The following is an 18,908-nucleotide window of genomic DNA, read 5'->3' on the forward strand; positions in this document are numbered from 1 at the left end:
AATAATAAATCGACCCAAGACGGGGTTTATTTATTGATTTTTTTTCAATAAATTTCTTTCAAAACTGATCTAGGGTCGAAAAAGACGTAACTTGAAACGAGCTATGTTGAGTTTTACCGTCTACTGTTCTTGCAAGAAAGATGGGTGGATCAAAGCTGGAATTCTTCTTAATTTAAAGGATGTTTGGGAGCAATAAGATGGGAGTTAGTTAAAAAAAAAAAATTAATTAAAAGATCTCTGATCCAAATTGAACAGAGCCTAAAACCAATAAAGAAGAGGAAAATACGAACAAACCATTTTTAAAAATTTATTAAAACATATATCTATATATATAAAACTGTAGTTGTGTGAGTGTCTGTCCCTTTCGATTTAGATTCCTAACTACTCCCACATTTTGCGGTGCAGTTTAACCAAATTCGGGTATCTTATAGTCGTGATTCATATCGAGCCCGTCTGAGTATTAGCGCGCATCTACGATGAGTCTACGATTTAAAAAATAATTTAACATCATTTTTTATTCCATTTTAATGCATAATTTTTCATGTGTCGATGGCGGCGGAGTTGGCGTCCATGGTCACACCTGCACCTGTTTGCTTCTCCCCCTTCCCTCCCTCGTGAAGCTGTGGGGAAGGGAGTGTAAGGAAATCAATGTCGTAAAGCGTTATCAAGGAGACCAGCGTTCTTTTAGAACAACGACTTCATGGCTTGAAGACACCAAAACAGAAATGGCTAAGAAAGCCCGAATTGGCATCTATAAGGGAAGTAACTCTCTAAAAATGCTTATATAGTTATTTCCCTTACAAACCCGAGCAACGCCGGGCAATACTGTTAGTCTATATATATAAAACTGTAGTTGTGTGAGTGTCTGTCTCCTACGATTTAGATTCCTAACTACTCCCACATTTTGCGGTGCAGTTTAACCAAATTCGGGTATCTTATAGTCGTGATTCATATCGAGCCCGTCTGGGTATTAGCGCGCGTCTACGATGAGTCTATGATTTTAAAAATAATTTACCATAATTTTTTTCCATTTTAATGCATATTTTTTCCCTCCCTCGTGAAGCTGTGGGGAAGGGAGTGTAAGGAAATCAACGCCGTAAAGCGTTGTCAAGGAGACCAGCGTTCTTTTAGAACAACGACTTCATGGCTTGAAGACACCAAAACAGAAATGGCTAAGAAACCCGAAAGCAAATTCTACAAAATCGGAAACACGCCACACAGGGAAGGTTCCCGTGCAAATAATTTGCACAACCGAATTTTATAGTTGTTGCACAACTTTTACTTAAAAAATATTATCCAAACTTTTGAAGGCAATATTGTATGGCGATGGTACTTGTGAAATATGGTAATGGATTTAGTAGCCAAAAGGAGAGAGCAGAGGCATAGTATGGTGGTGGTGGAGGCGGTGGTAGTGGCAGCGGTGGTGGCGGTGGTGCTGGTAGTGGTGATGGTGGTCGTGGTCGTGGTGGTCGTCGTGTTTGTGGTGGTGGTGGTGGTGGTGGTGTTGTTGTTGTTGTTGTTGCTGTTGTTGTTGTTGTTGTTGTTGTTGTTGTTGGTGGTGGTGGTGGTGGTGGTGGTCGTCGTCGTCGTCGTGGTCGTGGTGGTGGTCGTGGTGGGCGTGGTGATGATGGTGGTGGTGGTGGTCGTCGTGGTGGTCTTCGTGATGGTGGTGGTGATGGTCATGGGCGTAGTGGTGATGGTGTTGGTCATGGTGGTGGTGGCTGAAGCTGTCGTCTGGGTTCTTCCAATTTTTTCGTGTGTCGGTGGCGGCGTTGGCGTCCACGCTCGCACCTGCACTTGTGTAGCTCCTCCCCTTCTTCCCTCCCTCGTGAAGCTGTGGGGAAGGCAGGGTAGGGAAATCAACGTCGTAAAGCGTTGTCAAGGAGACCAGCGTTCTTTTAGAACAACGACTTCATGGCTTGAAGTCGCCAAAACAGAAATCGCTAAAAAAGCTGGAACAGATCCACAAAAACGGCAAAAACCTCCACACAGGGCAGGTCTCCTGTGCAAACAATTTGCACAACCGAATGTTTTAGTTGTTGCACAAATCTTTATTTATAAAAGTGAAGTTGTGTGAGTGTCTGTCCCCTTCGATTTAGATTCCTAACTACTCCCACATTTTGCGGTGCAGTTTAACCAAAACCGGGTATCTTATAGTCGTGATTCATATCGAGCCCTTCTGGGTATTAGCGCGCGTCTACGATGATTTTACGATTTAAAAAAAATTTACCATCATTTTTCCCATTTTAATGCATTTTTCGCTATTATATAAGGGAAGTAACTCTCTAAAAATGTCTACGATGAGTCAACGATTTTTAAAAAAATTACCATTTTTAATGCATTTTTTTTGCTATAAATCTCTAAAAATGCTTCTATAGTTATTTCCCTTACAAACCCGAGCAACGCCGGGCTATACTGCTAGTAAACTAATAAAAAATTTTAAACGTTTTTCGTATTACGCCTTTGTTGAGTTAAATCGTATGTCCTGGAACCAGTTATTGATGTAAATGAGGTAGGCCTGTATTTCTTAGACTAAATTATTCAATGTGTCCTTCGTTTTTTAAAAATCAAGTGTGTAAAATGAGGAAGTCTCGGCTGTTATTTCTAACAAATCAAATAGTTTAAGTTGACGTCCACAGTGGAGGTAACTCTAATGGGCACATATTAGAATTACCTCCCTTGGACTTTTCTTTTAAAAAATGTTGCTCTATTTTTTTTTTTTTTTTAATCCTAATATTTTTTTGCTTTCTGAATTAATTTCATTAAATGAAAATATTTGCCTAAATGGTAAGCGTAATCGAGAGTAGAGCTTTCGACTTTCCCTCATAATGTCGTGGATTCGATTCCTGGACGGGACAGTGCGTTGTGATTGTACGATACTCTTTCACAAACCATGCAATCTGCATTTTTTAAATCTTAATCTAATCTTGTTAATTATCTACCTCTTTAGTAATCATCTCTCTCTCTCCCTTTCTTGCCCCTTTCTCTCCTTTTCCCTCTCACTAGCCCCCTCTGTACATACGATGTAGTATATACTCTTTAGTCTTTTACTTTTACTTGTTTCAGTCAGTTGACTGTGGCCATGCTGGAGCACCGCCTTTAGTCGAGCAAATCGACCCCAGGACTTATTCTTAGTAAGCCTAGTACTTATTCTATCGGTCTCTTTTGCCGAACCGCTAAGTTACGGGGATGTAAACACACCAGCATCGGTTGTCAAGCAATGTTGGGAGGACAAACACATACAAACATATACACACATATTCATACACACACACACACACACACACACACACATATATATATATATACACACATATATGTATACATATATACGACGGGATTCTTTCAGTTTCCGTCTACCAAATCCATTCACATGGCTTTGGTCAGCCCGAGGCTATAGTAGAAGACACTTGCCCAAGGTGTCATGCAGTGGGACTGAACCCGGAACCATGTGGTTCGTAAGCAAGCTACTTACCACACAGCCAAATGTACGTGTGCATGTGTGTGTGTGTGTATCCATTGAACATGATTAACACTTTATTTTACTGAACCCTCATTTGTCGTTCGTGACAAGAGTATCCATCGCGTGTGTGTGTGTAAAGTATACATATACATGTATATACACAACGAATATTGATGGAACAAAACCATCAAAACCTCTGTCAGATGTAAACGTAACAGAACAGATATTGTTGTTTAGGATGAGAGAAAGAATGTATGTCTAGAGGTTGGCTGCCCTGCTGGTGTGAATATCTCTTTGAAAATCAAGCAGAAAGAGGATAACTATGGACAAATGCTTCGAAACTTCCAGCTTCCATGTTCAAATTGTAAATTCACATTTATACCAATAATTACTGGTTTTCTGAGGAAATGCCTAAGCGGCAATCAGGATAAGGTAAGGTTTCCAGAAAAAGAAATCCGTCAGCAAATTCACACATTACAAATACGATTTGTAAGTGGAACTGTAAAACAATGCAAGACTTTTCTCAAGTTTGAAATGTGAATTTAGTTTTGTTGTCTAGAGTCCATCAACAAGGCTTTGTATCATTGTAAAAAAAAAAAAACAGCTCTTTTCTTACAGAAAGAGCTCAAATTAAAAGCAGAAAGGAACGTGCATATTTATACACACCCTACCATCTAACTAACCAAAATCAAATGCACACATACACACACACACGCTCGCACATAAATACATACATAATGTGTGTGTATGTATACACATACACACATTTATATACACAAATACATAAATATATACATATACATATATATACATACATACATACATATATATATATATATAGATATATATATAGATATATATAGATATATATGTATGTATGTATGTATTTGTAAACAAACCAGAAGGGTTTGAAAGTTATTTGTGGGTTCAATTCTGGCCTTGGTTAGCTCATCATTTTTCAGTCAATTGTTTATATATAAATGTTGCTCTAAATTGGAGTATATATATTATTATTATAATGATATATAATTATATAGCTATTATTGTGTATGTATGTGTGTATGTATATATATATATATAATTCCCAAGTATGACCAATGCCAGTGCTGCCTGACTGGCACCCGTGCTGGTGACACATAAATAGCACCATTTGAGCATGGTCGATGCCAGTGCTGCTAGACTGGCTCCTGTGCCAGTGGCATATAAAAAGCACCCACTACACTCTCTGAGTGGTTGTCATTAGGAAGGGCATCCAGCTGTAGAAACCTTGCCAAATCATATTGGAGCCTGGTACAGCCTCCCGGCTTGCCAGTCCTCAAACTGTCCAATCCATAGCAGCATGGAATGCAGACGTTAAACGACGACGATGATGATGATAAATAAATGAAAAATGTATTGTAAATAAACAAACGACAGGTAAAAAAAACATTTAACATCTACTGAGTGCAACCGGATGGGAGACGGACACAGAAGGTCCCTAATTCTTCATCAGTTGTCAACCAGATGGTATTGCTCAGTTCCACACCGTTAATGATAAGACTGAGAACTTCCCATTCTGGTGGTGCCCATGAAAGTTGCAGGGAATATATGGCAAACAGAGCAAACAAAACAATACATTTTTTTTTCATTTATTGAATAACACAACACACCCTGACTTTTATTAACAGTAAGTTTTACACACACAGATACATGGATATGTGTGTGTGTGTGTGTATGTGTGTGTATATTATATATATATACAGGGTGTCCCAAAAAAATGTATACACATAGTGGTTCAGCAAAAGAGAACGATAGAATAAGTACTAGGCTTACAAAGAATAACAAATTTACAATTATTTAAGGTGTGTATACATTTTTGGGGACACCCTGTATATATATATATATATATATATAAAAATATTATATATATAAATCAAAATCAAATTCATAACAGTAAGTTTATTAGGACATACATACATATGTGTGTGTGTATGTGTGTATGTGTGTGTGTGTGTATGTGTGTGTGTGTGTGTGTGTGTGTGTGTGTGTATCCTCACAAATAGTATTCTTTCCCTTCTCCCACTTCTCTTCAACCAAAAGTACTAAATACTACCCCACTCACTCAGATACTAACCTGTCAATCTCTCCCTCCCTCTATTCAATTCCATACACCTCTGCATATCTCAGTACCCCACCCCCCTCCAGTACCAACCCACATGCATTATTCTTCTAATCACTGCTATCTAGACTACCAACTCACCCTCCACCTCCATCCACCCCCCCCCCCCCGTCTTCTCTCATACCATTCTACATACCTTAGTAATCTCCCTCTGCCACTGAACCAGGCAGCTTTACTTCCCCCAAATAATTACCATTCCTTTTCTCACAATCTCAACTTCCGATAATTCTATAGCTTTCATCCCAAAACTTTGACAAACACAGCGCAACAGACTACCATTCAAATACCATCTATCTTACCTTTCTATTCATCACCTATCTTTGCACCTCTACTACTACCTTCCTTAGTACCTTCATTATTAACCCCTCACTCTTCCTGAACTATCTTTTCTCCTCTCACCATTCCCTCTCTTAATACTCCCCATAACCCCCACTGACCCTCCTACACCCCCCACTTCTTCAATACTCTCCACATTTAATTATTCCATCTTTGAACTTCTCAGCATTAAGACCTGAAATGTAAGATCTCTGCCCTGATGATGGAGACTTGTCTCATCCAGAGTTAATTGCCATCCATACAGCTGTACATTGTGATGAATTACATCTACCAACATTGTTATGGATCTCCAAGCCCCCAGAAACAGCTGTTAGACTTTTAACACCTTTCTTCAACCCCTTTAATTTTCTCTGTCGTTTATGCTCTGTGTAAGTTGGACCTATTAATATAAACATCTATGTATTTATACATAGAAATTCATCATCTAAAAGTCTCCACATTTTGCTTAACCTACCAAGGTATTTTTATTCAAATAGCTGGTCCCTCAATTGGGTCAGCATTTGACAGACTCGCCTCTTCCCATTCATTCACCACATTCAGCAGTCTTTCATAATGGCTTTTCCAAGTCTCTTTCTTTGCAGAGTCATTAAATGCAAGTGCCCCATCATCCATGCAGACACATTTCTCTCCTATGACATCACAATTTTCACTCACACACTGTCTTTCAATCTGAGACACTTCAAGTCTTTGGTCCTCATGCCACTGAACATAGGCAAACTTCTTTTCTGCTTCTCACTTGGCTAGATATACCTGTCTCCTAGCTTCTCTTTTGGCTATCTGATACACTTCCCTGCTACCCCAACTCTTCTAAGCCTTCTCAGCCTCTTTCTTTGCTCTAGTGACCCTGTCTACAGTATCGTTCCACCACTACATCACCCTAGGTCAGGATGGGACTTGGCACCAGTTGCAGATTTGATCTGTGGCACTCAGCAAGCTGTCTTGCAGGAATTCCCTGTTGCTCTCTATGTCACATGTCTGTAACTCCTTCTCCCTCTCATCAAATTTCTCAATTAGGATGTCCCTAAATCTCTGACAATATGAAGAGTCCTTAATCTTCCAAATCCCTTTTTTCCACATTTGTGCTTCTTGGCATCCTTCTGGCCTGGAGTCTAAAGTCACTAACGACTAATCAATGCTGGGGTGCAGTGGGGTACATTCCTCACCAGGGTGCGTCTTTGTATTTAAGAGCAACCATGCACCCCACTGTCCAGTGCGAATGTAATCAATCTGTCACCTGATTGGTAGGTTATCAGGTCACTGGCTGGCTTCCTGAAGTTGGTGCTGCAGATCAATAGGTTATTTGCATCACAGAACTCCAGTAGCCTTGTTCCCTCTTTGTTTCAGGAACCAATTCCATGGCCCATATGTACACTATGGAAGATACCAGGCTGTGATCTGACATGCCCACTGAAATATCTATCTATCTATCTATCTCTATCTCTCTCTATATATATATCTATATATATATGTGTGTGTGTGTTTGTATATATTTGTATATATATATATATATATATATATATATATACTTCTAATACAAGGATTAATTTTTTTCTTTTTTAATTTTTATCAGTGGCCAGCTTATGAAAAATACCTTTTAAGGTGAAATTATAAGTACAATTATAAGTAAGGGCAAAAGAAAAAATTTTCTTTGCCAATATGCTGAAAAATAGACGCTAAATCATCTAACCACATAAAATATTTTCACTTGTATTATTACACACATAAAAATATTTTATGAGGTTAGATGATTTAGCGTCTATTTTTCAGCATGTTGGTGAACTAGCAAATATGGACGAGAGCATCTGGACACGTATTCTTTCAGTGGAGGCATTAAGAGAGACATAGTGAGACAGAGAGAGGGGGTGGTCGGGACATGAGGGAGAAATATATAATTTGGGATTTGAGTGGCATAGTTAATTTAACGAGACAGCAAATGTTGATAATAGTAAATAGAATTGAAGAATCTGTGTATATATACTGTATATATATGTATATATATGTATAAAAAATATATATAAAAATACAAAATGGGACAAGAACGCAAAACATTCAAATAGACGACACAAAAAAACGGATGGGTCATTCGAAGCCTCTAATCTTCAGTCAAGAACCGGATCATCCTCGCAATTTCAGCTGATTAATCTTGACATCGCTCCGATCCGGCCAGCCCCAAGGAAAAACTAAGCTACAAGCATTAGATTTCTTGGAAAAAGGATCGAATACATGTATATATGTATATGTATATATATATATATATATATATATATATATGTATGTATGTATATGCACACACATATTTACATATATGTACATGCATAACAACAATGCAAAGAAGTGCATTGTGACCAGCGCTGTATAACAAAATCAACAAAATATGCCCACATATGTTTGTTAAAAGAATGGGTATATTAATCAAACCATGCAATATTATAAATCCATTGCAGCCGATTATACCTGTTAGTTCCACACCAGGTATTAGATAACTTGACATCAAATAACAGGGCAGTTGTCTAATACACATACCTTTCAGGATAGCAAACATGAGAAAAAATATGGCAACTGCCCTTTCTTATTCATCATCATCATCATCGTTTAACGTCCGCTTTCCATGCTAGCATGGGTTGGACAGTTCAACAGGGGTCTGGGAAGCCATATGGCTGCACCAGGCCCAGTCTGATCTGGCAGTGTTTCTACAGCTGGATGCCCTTCCTAACGCCAACCACTCTGTGAGTGTAGTGGGTGCTTTCTACGTGCCACCGGCACAGGTGCCAGATGAGGAGTTGAGAAATTGTCACATCTGGTTTATGGATGCTGTGAAAAAAAAAGATGGGGGAAATAATTGCAAAGGGTCTGTCAAGAGTTATGTCCTTGCCCATTGGCCCCTAAAAAAAGAAAGAACTTGAATTGGTTGTGATGCAGCAAGTGTCTGGTGGATAAATGTGTAGGAGGTGTTTTAAGGGGCTGGTATGTATGTATGATTGATATAGTATAGGGAAGTTTAGAGGGAGAATAAGGCAGGTGCCCAAACTTTTAACCCTATGTTAGGGTGCATATGCATGTGTTCATGTGTGCATGGTCTGATCAAAATTTTGCTAAGTTCTCAGGATGTGTGCTGGAAAGATCAATGGTGAAGATTCTAGCACTTATAATCATGGTGTTACTTGGCGGTAAGATTACATGTACCTTCTCCCATGTGGGCATAGGCTGAAAATTTCATTTCTGCAGTTTCAGTGGTTGTCTGGAGGATAGAATTCTTTTCTTGTTTACACATAATCCGCACTTTCAGCAAACATTGAAATAAAACTTGTTCTTCCCCTAAATTTTCCATTTAATGTTGTAACCCATGGCACTCCCAAACATGGGGTTAAAGGTTTGGTGCCTGGAGTGCGAGCCTTATTTTATATATATATGTACGCATATGTATGTATGTATGTATGTATGTATGTATGTATGTATGTACATATGTACACACACACACGCACACATACAATACATACTTATGTACATGCATACGTACTTATATACACGTATATAGTCTCATATAAAAATATCATCTTCATCATCATCGTGATTTTACATATGCTTTCTATGCTGGCAGAGGTAGAACTGTTTGTTAGGTTTCAAGGCAGTTCTTATTAAAATTATACAGGTTTATTGCTCAGTGAGTGTATAGTGCTAGGGAAGACGATAATAGGAAGGAAAGTAAAAGGCTGTATTGGGGGAGGGGGTTAATGAGAAAGAGAGAGAGAGAAAGTGGGAGTTAGAGAGTGCCGGACAGTGATGAAGATTGACAAGAAAGAGATGTAGTGCTATCACAAGTTACATGAGGGGGGGGGGGTGAAAAGTTCCTGGCTTCAAGTAAAAGAAAATACAGGAGGATCCATTAATTAGGATTTTATTCAACATATTCCTCTCTCAGATTCACACACTTATTGCATTGGTCCTTCAGTTTTTCTAAGCTTTGTAAAAGAACTCAGAAGGTTGAGCCTCCAACCAGGCATTTTGCAATACTCTCAAAGCCAGGAACTCTTCAGCATCTCCTTGTTATGCATGGTTGGGTAAAGCAGTGCATGACAGAACGATAAGACAAAAACAGGAAATAGAAGGAAAAGAGGAAAGATAATATTAGGGGATTAGTGAAAGAGAGTCAGAATAATAAGTGAGGGGTGTATGAAAAGACGACGGCACTTTTGCTCTAACAGTCATTGAAAGGGGAGAGCCATGGAAGTGCTATTACTAGGGGCTGTCGGATGAGGAAGATGCATGGGAGAAAGAGGGTCTAACCCAATTAGACCCAACAGAGTTGAGCGTAGTTTGGTGAATTAAGTAATTAAAGGTATGAATGCAAGAAAGGCTCCTGATCCATCAGGAATCACAGCTGAAATGCTTAACATATCTGGCAGGGTGGGATGTGGGTGGGTCTTCTGCATTGTAAACCAAGCAGTACAAGAAGGTATCATATCTAATGGTGCGTTTCTGTTCAGGAGTCAAAAGGTGAGGGACCCACCCTGCAAAAACCTTTGAGAACCCAAGTTCTTTTGTCACAATGTTGTCTGCTCTTTCATTTGAGATGCCCACTCTCTCAGCTATCTGGCGACATGATATTTGGCGATCTTGCATTATCAAACCAAGAGCAAGGTCAATATTGTCCTCGGTGGTTGCAGTTGGAGGTCTCCTGGTCTGGGATCATCTTCCATACTCTCCCTGCCACGCTGGAATTCATTTACCCAGTATTTAACTGTTGCACATGAAGGAGCATTCTCTGTTAAGGTTTTCACAATATCTTTATGAATTTCTGATAGAGTCATGCCTTTCAATTGAAGGTACTTTATGACAGCACAATACTCAGTTTTTTTCCATTTTCCTTGTAACCTCGACACTTGTTTATTAAAAAATCTGCAACAAAAGAAATTAAAATATCAGAATCGTAGAGGAGAAACTACAGAGATATTAAGTTATTAGATCAGGTTATGAAAGATGTAGCATTATAGCACAATTGATTAAAGAGAGAGTTAACAGTTGATGCTACACAGTTTGGTTTTGTGCCAGGAAAAATTACTTTAAATGCCAATTTCCAATTGCAGAAGTATCTTGCCAGAAATGAGCACACCCCATTATACCTGGCTTTTATTGACTGAGAAAACACCTGGGATAGGTTCCCTTTTCTATGATCTGATGGTCACTGAGGAAGTTTAGAGTAAACAAATGGCTTGTGGGAGCTGTGCAATTGATGTACAGAGGTGCAATCAACAAGGTGAAGATTATTGATAAATACAGTGAAGAATTCAGAGTGAAAGTAGGGGGTGCACCAGGGATCAGTCTTCATACCCCTTCTCTTCTTTATAGTTCACTAAGCCATAAAAGAGAAGTTTAAGACCAGTTGACCATAGAAGCTTCTTTATGGTGATGACTTGGCTCTTGTAATTGAACCTTTAGTAAAATTAGAAAAGAAATTCCAGATATGGAAGCAAAACCTAAGAGTAAGGGACCTCTAAATGTATTTAACAAAATATAAGGTTTTAGTAAGTAAGAAAGCAGGCAGGACCCTGATTTAACTAGGAAAGTGGCCTTTCTCAGTTTATAGAAAAGGAGCAAGCAGGTATTCAGTAGAGTGTACCAAGTGTCAACTGTAGATGTACAAGATGTGTAATGGGATCACAAGCAGGCTAACAGAGAAGCTAATCTTCACACGCAGCCGAGGCACAGGAGCAGTAAATGCAAAGGACTGTGTGAAGTAGGCACCATCCAATGCAGAAGACTTGTGAATAGAAAGAAATTAGGCAGGTATGCTCCAATCAGGGCCGGATTAAGACACATCGAGGCCCTATGCACTTAAAAGATTTTGGTGCCCCCGCAAAAGATTATGTAATTCAAAATATAAACACTAACAAACCATAAAATAAATTTTTGATTTTCAAAACGAAACAAATCTGTAAAAGGGAAAATGTTTATTTTTGTATTTTTTCCATTTTATTTATATTTGAAGTTTTCTCCTACTTTTTTGAATTGCAATGTCTTTGATCAGATCCTCAAAATTAATCTTGGGTTACACATCTGTATCTTAGTAGAGATAAAGGCATCCCAAATATTATTTTAGCAAGTTTAAAGTGATTTCTTTTGTGTTGTAAACTATTTACCATTTCTGTGGTGTCCCCCCTCCTTCCCTTGATGCCCTAAGCACGTGCTTATTTTTCTTAATGATTAATCCAGCACTGGCTCCAATGGATGAATAATGTTAGTAAGCATGAATACCAGCAATACAAATGCATTGATGGAAATATGGGGTATAAGAGGAATCAGGTGTTGTGGACAACTGTAAGGTGGCGAGCTGGCAGAAACGTTAGCACCTCGGGCGAAATACTTAGCGGTATTTCGTCTGCCATTACATTCTGAGTTCAAATTCTGCCAAGGTCGACTTTGCCTTTCATCCTTTCGGGGTCAATGAATTAAGTACCATTTACGCACTGGGATCGATGTAATCGACTTAATCCCTTTGTATGTCCTTGTTTTTCCCCTCTGTGTGTAGCCCCTTGTGGGTAGTAAATAAATAAGATGTTGTGGACAACTGGCATTCCATTGGTTACGACAACAAGGGTTTCAGTCGATCCGATCAATGGAACAGGCTGCTCATGACGTTAACATGAAAGTGGCTGAGCACTCCATAGCTATGCGTACCCTTAACATAGTTCTCAGGGAGATTCAACATGACACAGAATGTAACAAGGTTGGTCCTTTGATTTACAGGTGCAACTCATTTCTGCCAGCTGAGTGGATCGGAGAAACGGGAAATAAAGCATCTTGTTGAAGGACACAACCTGCCACCAGTAATTGAACTCACAGCCTTATGATTGTGAGCCAAATACCCTAACCATTAAGCCACGTGCCTTTACCATGTGTACAAGAGAGAAGGCTATACTGATATGAGCATGTGATGCATTTAGAGAATGACTGCTACATAAGGAAGTGCTGGTAACTCCAAGTTCATAAAACCCACAGACAAAGGAAACCAAGGAATACAAAGAATGAAGTAGGGAATGTTGATGTGAAGATGCTGTACCTCATAAAAGGGATGAGAAAGGATCACACTAAAAGGAACAATGAAGTGCTGGAGATGCCCTTCCTAACGCCAACCACTCCGAGAGTGTAGTGGGTGCTTTTTACATGCCACCGACACCGGGGCCAGTCAGGCAGTACTGGCAATGACTTCGCTCGAATCTTTTTACATGTGCCAGTGAAGCAACGTTGGTAACAATCATGCTCGAATGGTACCCTTGTACGTGCCACGGGTACGGAAGCCAGTTGGCTGCTCTGGCAACGATCCCACTCAGATGGTGCTCTTGGCACCCTACTAGCACAGGCATGAGTACCAGTAAGGCGACGCTGGTAACGATCATACTCGAATAGCCACATCACAGACAAATCATTTTAATATCTATCTGTAAAACTAGCTATCTTTAGATATATACACCAATATATGACTATTGATTTATACATAGAATTCCATTTAACAGATGAACTGCTTGCTTCATTAAATAGATTTACATTTAAACTTGTTGTGAATTAATTTTTCCTATTTTTAAATATAGGCTGAGATTTTTTATTTGTGTAAACTCACCAGCAACAAAACCACCAGTTTCAAATTAGTAGTTCTCGCTGTATCAGTTGCTTAGCTGAAAGTAATGTGATATTGTTAATGAAAGAACTCTAAAATATATAACCAGTATGTTTCAATGCAAGATCTTGCAAATAATATTCTCTGTTGAGTGTAATTTTTAATTTGAAAAAAACAAGAAAATCTCCCTTCAGAAATAATAATAATAATAATAATAATTAATAATAATGATAATAATAATAATCATCATCATCATCGTTTAACGTCCATTTTCCATGCTGGCATGGGTTGGACTGGCAAGCCAGTAGACTGCACCAGGTTCCAATCTGATCAGGCAAGGTTCTACAGCTGGATGCCCTTCCTAATGCCAACCACTCCAAGAGTGTAGTGTTTATATCCTCATAACTTAGCGCTTCAGCAAAAGAGACTGTTAGAATAAATACCAGGCTCTAAGAAATAAATGCGGTTCGACTAAAGCCCCTCAAGACAGTGCTCCAGCATGGCCGCAATCCTATGATTAAAACAAGCAAAAGATAAAAAGATCTCGATATTGGTTTCAAATTTTCAAACCTTATATTTTATTATCTTTAAATGTCACAATGTAATATTTAAAAGAAAATGCTTATTTGTTTAATCAATAATAAATCTCTGGTTGAAAATAAAAAGTGGGTTTTAATATATTTCAAAAAAATTTTTTTTTTATTCGGTTCGGATAGGGATCTGTGAAATAGTTGTTAAGCCATTTCTCTGCACGCGGTTGATGTGATGAAAGATATTCGTGAGCGGAAGTAGTATTAAATCTTGCCCCCATGTGTTCCTCTGATGTGGTTTCAAATTCGGATCAAATCCAGCGCAAAAGTTAACAAGAAGATGCATTGCTAAAAATATAAGTTAACAAGAAAAAAGAGAGCAAAAAAAAAAGGGAAAAAAGCCAACAGGTAGAGAAATAAGCTTGTTTATAGTTTTTTTTTTTTAAGTAGACTTTAAAGAAGAAAAAAAACAACAAAAACAAAAACAAAAAAAATGAATGGCGGGGGAAATGGAAAGAAAGAAGTTTGTCTTTGAGGAGAATTCTGTTAATATTTCATGGCAGTACGTGTTTAGTTTCGTGTCGTATCTGTTGTCAGTGTCTACATTGTCCGGATTGAGTGGGGAAAACAAAACGTAGCGACCCAAAAACCACCCTCAAACATTTTGCCTGGATGAAAGAAGCGAAGAGCCTCAAGAATTTCCATAACAACTCCACCTTCGTTCACCGCTAAAACATGTGAATGAAATCCTGGCAATCATTTAACAAGTTTTATCCTTAGACACACAAACACACACACACACTCACAGACTGAATATTCCTTCTTCTCTTCATATTTTTGTGGTGGGTTGTAATCACTTAACGCTCTCAAAAACGTTCGCATTTCTTCTTCCTTACAAGAGACTCCATTATTTTACCGTTATATATGTGTATATAGTTATTTATATATATGTGTGTGTATATTTATATATATATGTATGTATGTAATATATATAAAGTAATGGTGTGAGTGTCACAAGTTCTCTCTCAGTCAAAGAATCTCTTAAACCAATCTCTCGAAGCAAAAATACTTGCTTTCGTTTATCTTGCTTACATGTTAAAAACCCATGTTGTATATATGTAGTTATATAGATGTAGAATAATAATATATGTCTACACATAATATATGTTTATACGACTTATCTTTAACTTGTTCGCCAAAAAATATTTCCTCCCTGAACACGTAAAACATTAAATGTATTTTGTGGTGTATTAAGAGATTTCATTAGAACTCCAATTAAAAGAAACCTCCACAATAATAAACAGTAATAATAATTATAATTATTATTATTAATTAACATGAAAATCTACCTGTTTCGTATATGTTTGCAAAGATCATGTTGGTGAGGAGAGTAAAAGAAGTGAGGCCGTTCTGTTTTTTATGCTTTATACCCTGAATGAGTGGAACCGTAGTCAAAATGGACTTGGCAAGTGCAGGCCCCATCGTGTTGCACACATTAACAAATGCTTGCAGCCAGAATGCTGATGTTCTCAAACCTGCTGTGCACCAGTTAAAGCAATGGGAGACCAGTCCTGGATTTTACACTATTCTGTCGGTAAGTCATTTATTTTTTTTGAATCTTTAAAAAAGAAAGAAAATTTTTTTTTTTTTTTTACATGTCTGCCTTGCTTCTCCTTATTTCTGTGTCACGATGTTTTATATATGACCTGACCCTAACCTGTTGCCAGTACAAATGCACATTTCCTTTACACACTCATTCATCAGATTCGTTCTTCTTTCGTCTCTTTTGTTTCAGTTGTTCTTCGAAGCTTTTTTCGCGATCATCCCACACAGTTAATTAACCACAATTAGCATTCAACAACGATACACTTAGATGTTACACTATCGTTTAACAAACAAACTGACTGAATAGACATGTGATCAATTGTGTTCCAACTGTGACCATCACGTCTTTATTTTATTCAGACATGATGGTGCCTTAGAACTACGTTATCCAATATCCCACCCCCAACCCCCGATTTTTAAAATGTATTCTGCGATGTGAATTAATTTGAAGGATTTGATTATTATTTCTAGCAGGTGGAAGGATGACCACTTGAAGGCTCCGTTGCCGGTTCGCTGATGCTTGGTCCCTATAGTTGCTCCCATAGGAACAGACACTCTAACTGTGACCATCCCTAATTCTTTCTTTATTCACACACAGTTTCTCTAGGTCTGCGTTACGCAATATGTCCTACCGAGTTTTCAAAAATGGTAACAGTATTACTAGAAGGAGGTTTGGCATTTATTTCTTAGAACAAGGAATTACTATCACCACATCAAGAGATTCCCTCGTTATCTTCTTACTGTAGTAAATTCTAGGGGCACCTTTGAAGTTATTTTTACTAAAAGACTTTGAATGGTTTTATTCTTGGTCTTCTTTGGAAAAAAAATTATAAATACGCATTTAGCTTTGGAAATGTATTCCTCTCGTGTCCATTTCTGCTTCTGTTTTATTTGCGGGATTTCAACAGTAATACTCGAATCTCTATTTCTATTGCCATTATTTTAAATCGAATAGCGATATATAATAAATAAATTTGACCATGTCGTTTAGTTTTTGGATCAGTTCTGACCTGAGGCTAAAACAGAGCAACAAGAAACTTGTTCGTAAATGTCTTGTATCTCGTTGGTAGACACACATTAACAGTTTGTATAAAATACATACACACACGTACGCATTTAATATATATATATATTTTTTTTTTTTTTTTTTAAGTGGGGGTTTTGTGCATTTTCTGTCTTTTCAACAACCCCAGTCTAATATAGTAAAAGGAACAATGTTAACCCTTAAAAGAAGTAGCAAAATTGTATTGACATCAATAACATACCCAGCAAATACATGTATGTATGTATGTATATATATATATATATATATATATATAAAGAACACAAATTGTGTTTAAACTTTACTACAGCTGTTTCAGTAGAATTTTATTGATGTATTCATAGATTACATCATAGCATAAGTCCACCATCTTCAGGTAAAATTTTAAACAGGTATCAAACAGGTGAGGTAAAACCGTGATCATGACCAATCCAACAACCAACATGGTGAATATACATCAATAAAATTCCACTGGAACAGTTGTATATTTTAAATCCCCATTTGGGATCTTTTTATGCGAAACCTGAGTCGGATCTACAGTTTGTATTGCATTCAGTACCTATGTATATAAATGTGTGTGTGTATATATATATACATACAGTACTCTACTAACACACCTCATCTCATGGTTGTTTTTTTCCTCAGTGTGATCTCAATGTATGGTACGTAGCCAGTCTTGTGTGTTGATGTGCTTAGATTCTAATGATTCCTGTAACTAATCATATATATATATATATATATATACACACATATACATACATACATACATACATGCACATACCAGAGTAAGTACATAAATGTGAAACAAGGTGGGGCAAAATAGTACTCAAATACTGGAGGTAGGATAATATACTTTATTATTATTAAAGCTGCCAAAACATCATAAAACTATCAAAAAAAATCTGCTACTCAGAGTTTCACGTTGCCACTTGTTGGACAGTTGTGATTCAGAACGCAGCAAGAAATCTTGTTCCATTCTGAATCACAACTGAAAACAAGAATGTTTTCGCAGCTTTAATAATAAAGTAGGGGTGTGTATACATATATATATATATATATATATATATATTGTTGCTATTATGTTAAACTATCAGATATCCAAATTTGGTCAAATGCATGTTTTATTTATTTATTTTTGCTTACAATAGCCAGTTTTTTTGGTCAAACTATCGTATCTCCAGCTGCTTCAGATGCCAAGATATAAAAAATTGTCAAAGTGTAGTACAACAGTTTTGCTATGGAATGGCAAAACTATTGTTTTGTTTTCTAAAAAAAAGCAACATTTTAGATTTATGACACTTGCATAATAGCAACGAGATATATATCATCATCATAATTTAACATCCGTTTTCCATGCTAGCAGTTTGGCAAAAGAGACCAATAGAATAAGTACCAAGCATATAAAGAATAAGCCCTGGGGTCGATTTGATCGACTAAAGGCAGTGCTCCAGTATGGCTGCAGTCAAATGACTGAAACAAGTAAAAGAATAAAAGAATATATCTGTATGTGTGTGTCTGCATCGGGTCAGGCAACTAAATTAAGACCTTTTAACTTATTAGCATTGAGATTATTCTGTCAAATGTGATGCTTATTTATTCATATTCTTTTGAATTAATCATCCGTTATCTTGCAACATTGTGGTTTTAATGATGATTGTTTTGTTTTTTCTTGTAGAATAATACTATAAGGTAAGTGTGTGGGAGGCCAAATTTGGCCAGGTTAAACTTTAAAACTGGTAGAATATTTTGGCCAGATATAGCCAGTTTAAATGCTAAAGGGTTAATTTTATGTGTGTATATACTTAGTCACAAGGAAATACAGTGGTCATGACCCTTTTTCCAGGGAATCAGAGACTGGTGGGTGGGAGAGAGAATGGTATCCTGAAATTGGAAGCCAAGTTCAGATGTTTGCAACAAAGTAGGCTAATCTAAAGGGGTATCCCTCCCCCTTTTTTTGTGTGCATGCAACCTACTTTAGAATGTAACCTAACCTAGATAATGTCATTTTGCAGTGTAGACTATGGCCCCTGCGGTAAACTACATTGTAAAGTGGCACCACTTAAAGCACTCAAGGATCAGGCAGCAGTATTAAGGGTACAGTGGGATTTGAATTCAGAATGCTAAAAGCCTGAACAATTACCACAGGGCTCCCTACCAGTTTG

At 37.6% G+C, this 18,908-nt stretch overlaps 1 protein-coding gene across 3 annotated transcripts in view; it reads left to right on the forward strand.

The window, feature by feature from the left end:
- The first annotated feature begins 14,324 nt into the window (after positions 1-14,324).
- LOC115218080 (importin-11) overlaps positions 14,325-18,908 on the forward strand; it is a 53,480-nt gene continuing 48,896 nt past the window's right edge. Inside the window, exons 1-2 of one of the 3 annotated variants that reach the window (XM_036507958.1) lie at positions 14,325-14,507; positions 15,472-15,693. In XM_036507958.1, the coding sequence (XP_036363851.1) occupies positions 15,535-15,693 (159 nt within the window). In that variant the 5' untranslated portion in view covers positions 14,325-14,507; positions 15,472-15,534. Of the gene's footprint in view, positions 15,694-18,908 lie in introns of all 3 variants that reach the window. The other 2 variants (XM_036507957.1, XM_029787856.2) reach the window with 2 other exon arrangements.

Source organism: Octopus sinensis, linkage group LG12 (genome assembly GCF_006345805.1).
Source record: "Octopus sinensis linkage group LG12, ASM634580v1, whole genome shotgun sequence".
NCBI classification, from domain to species: Eukaryota; Metazoa; Mollusca; class Cephalopoda; order Octopoda; family Octopodidae; genus Octopus; species Octopus sinensis.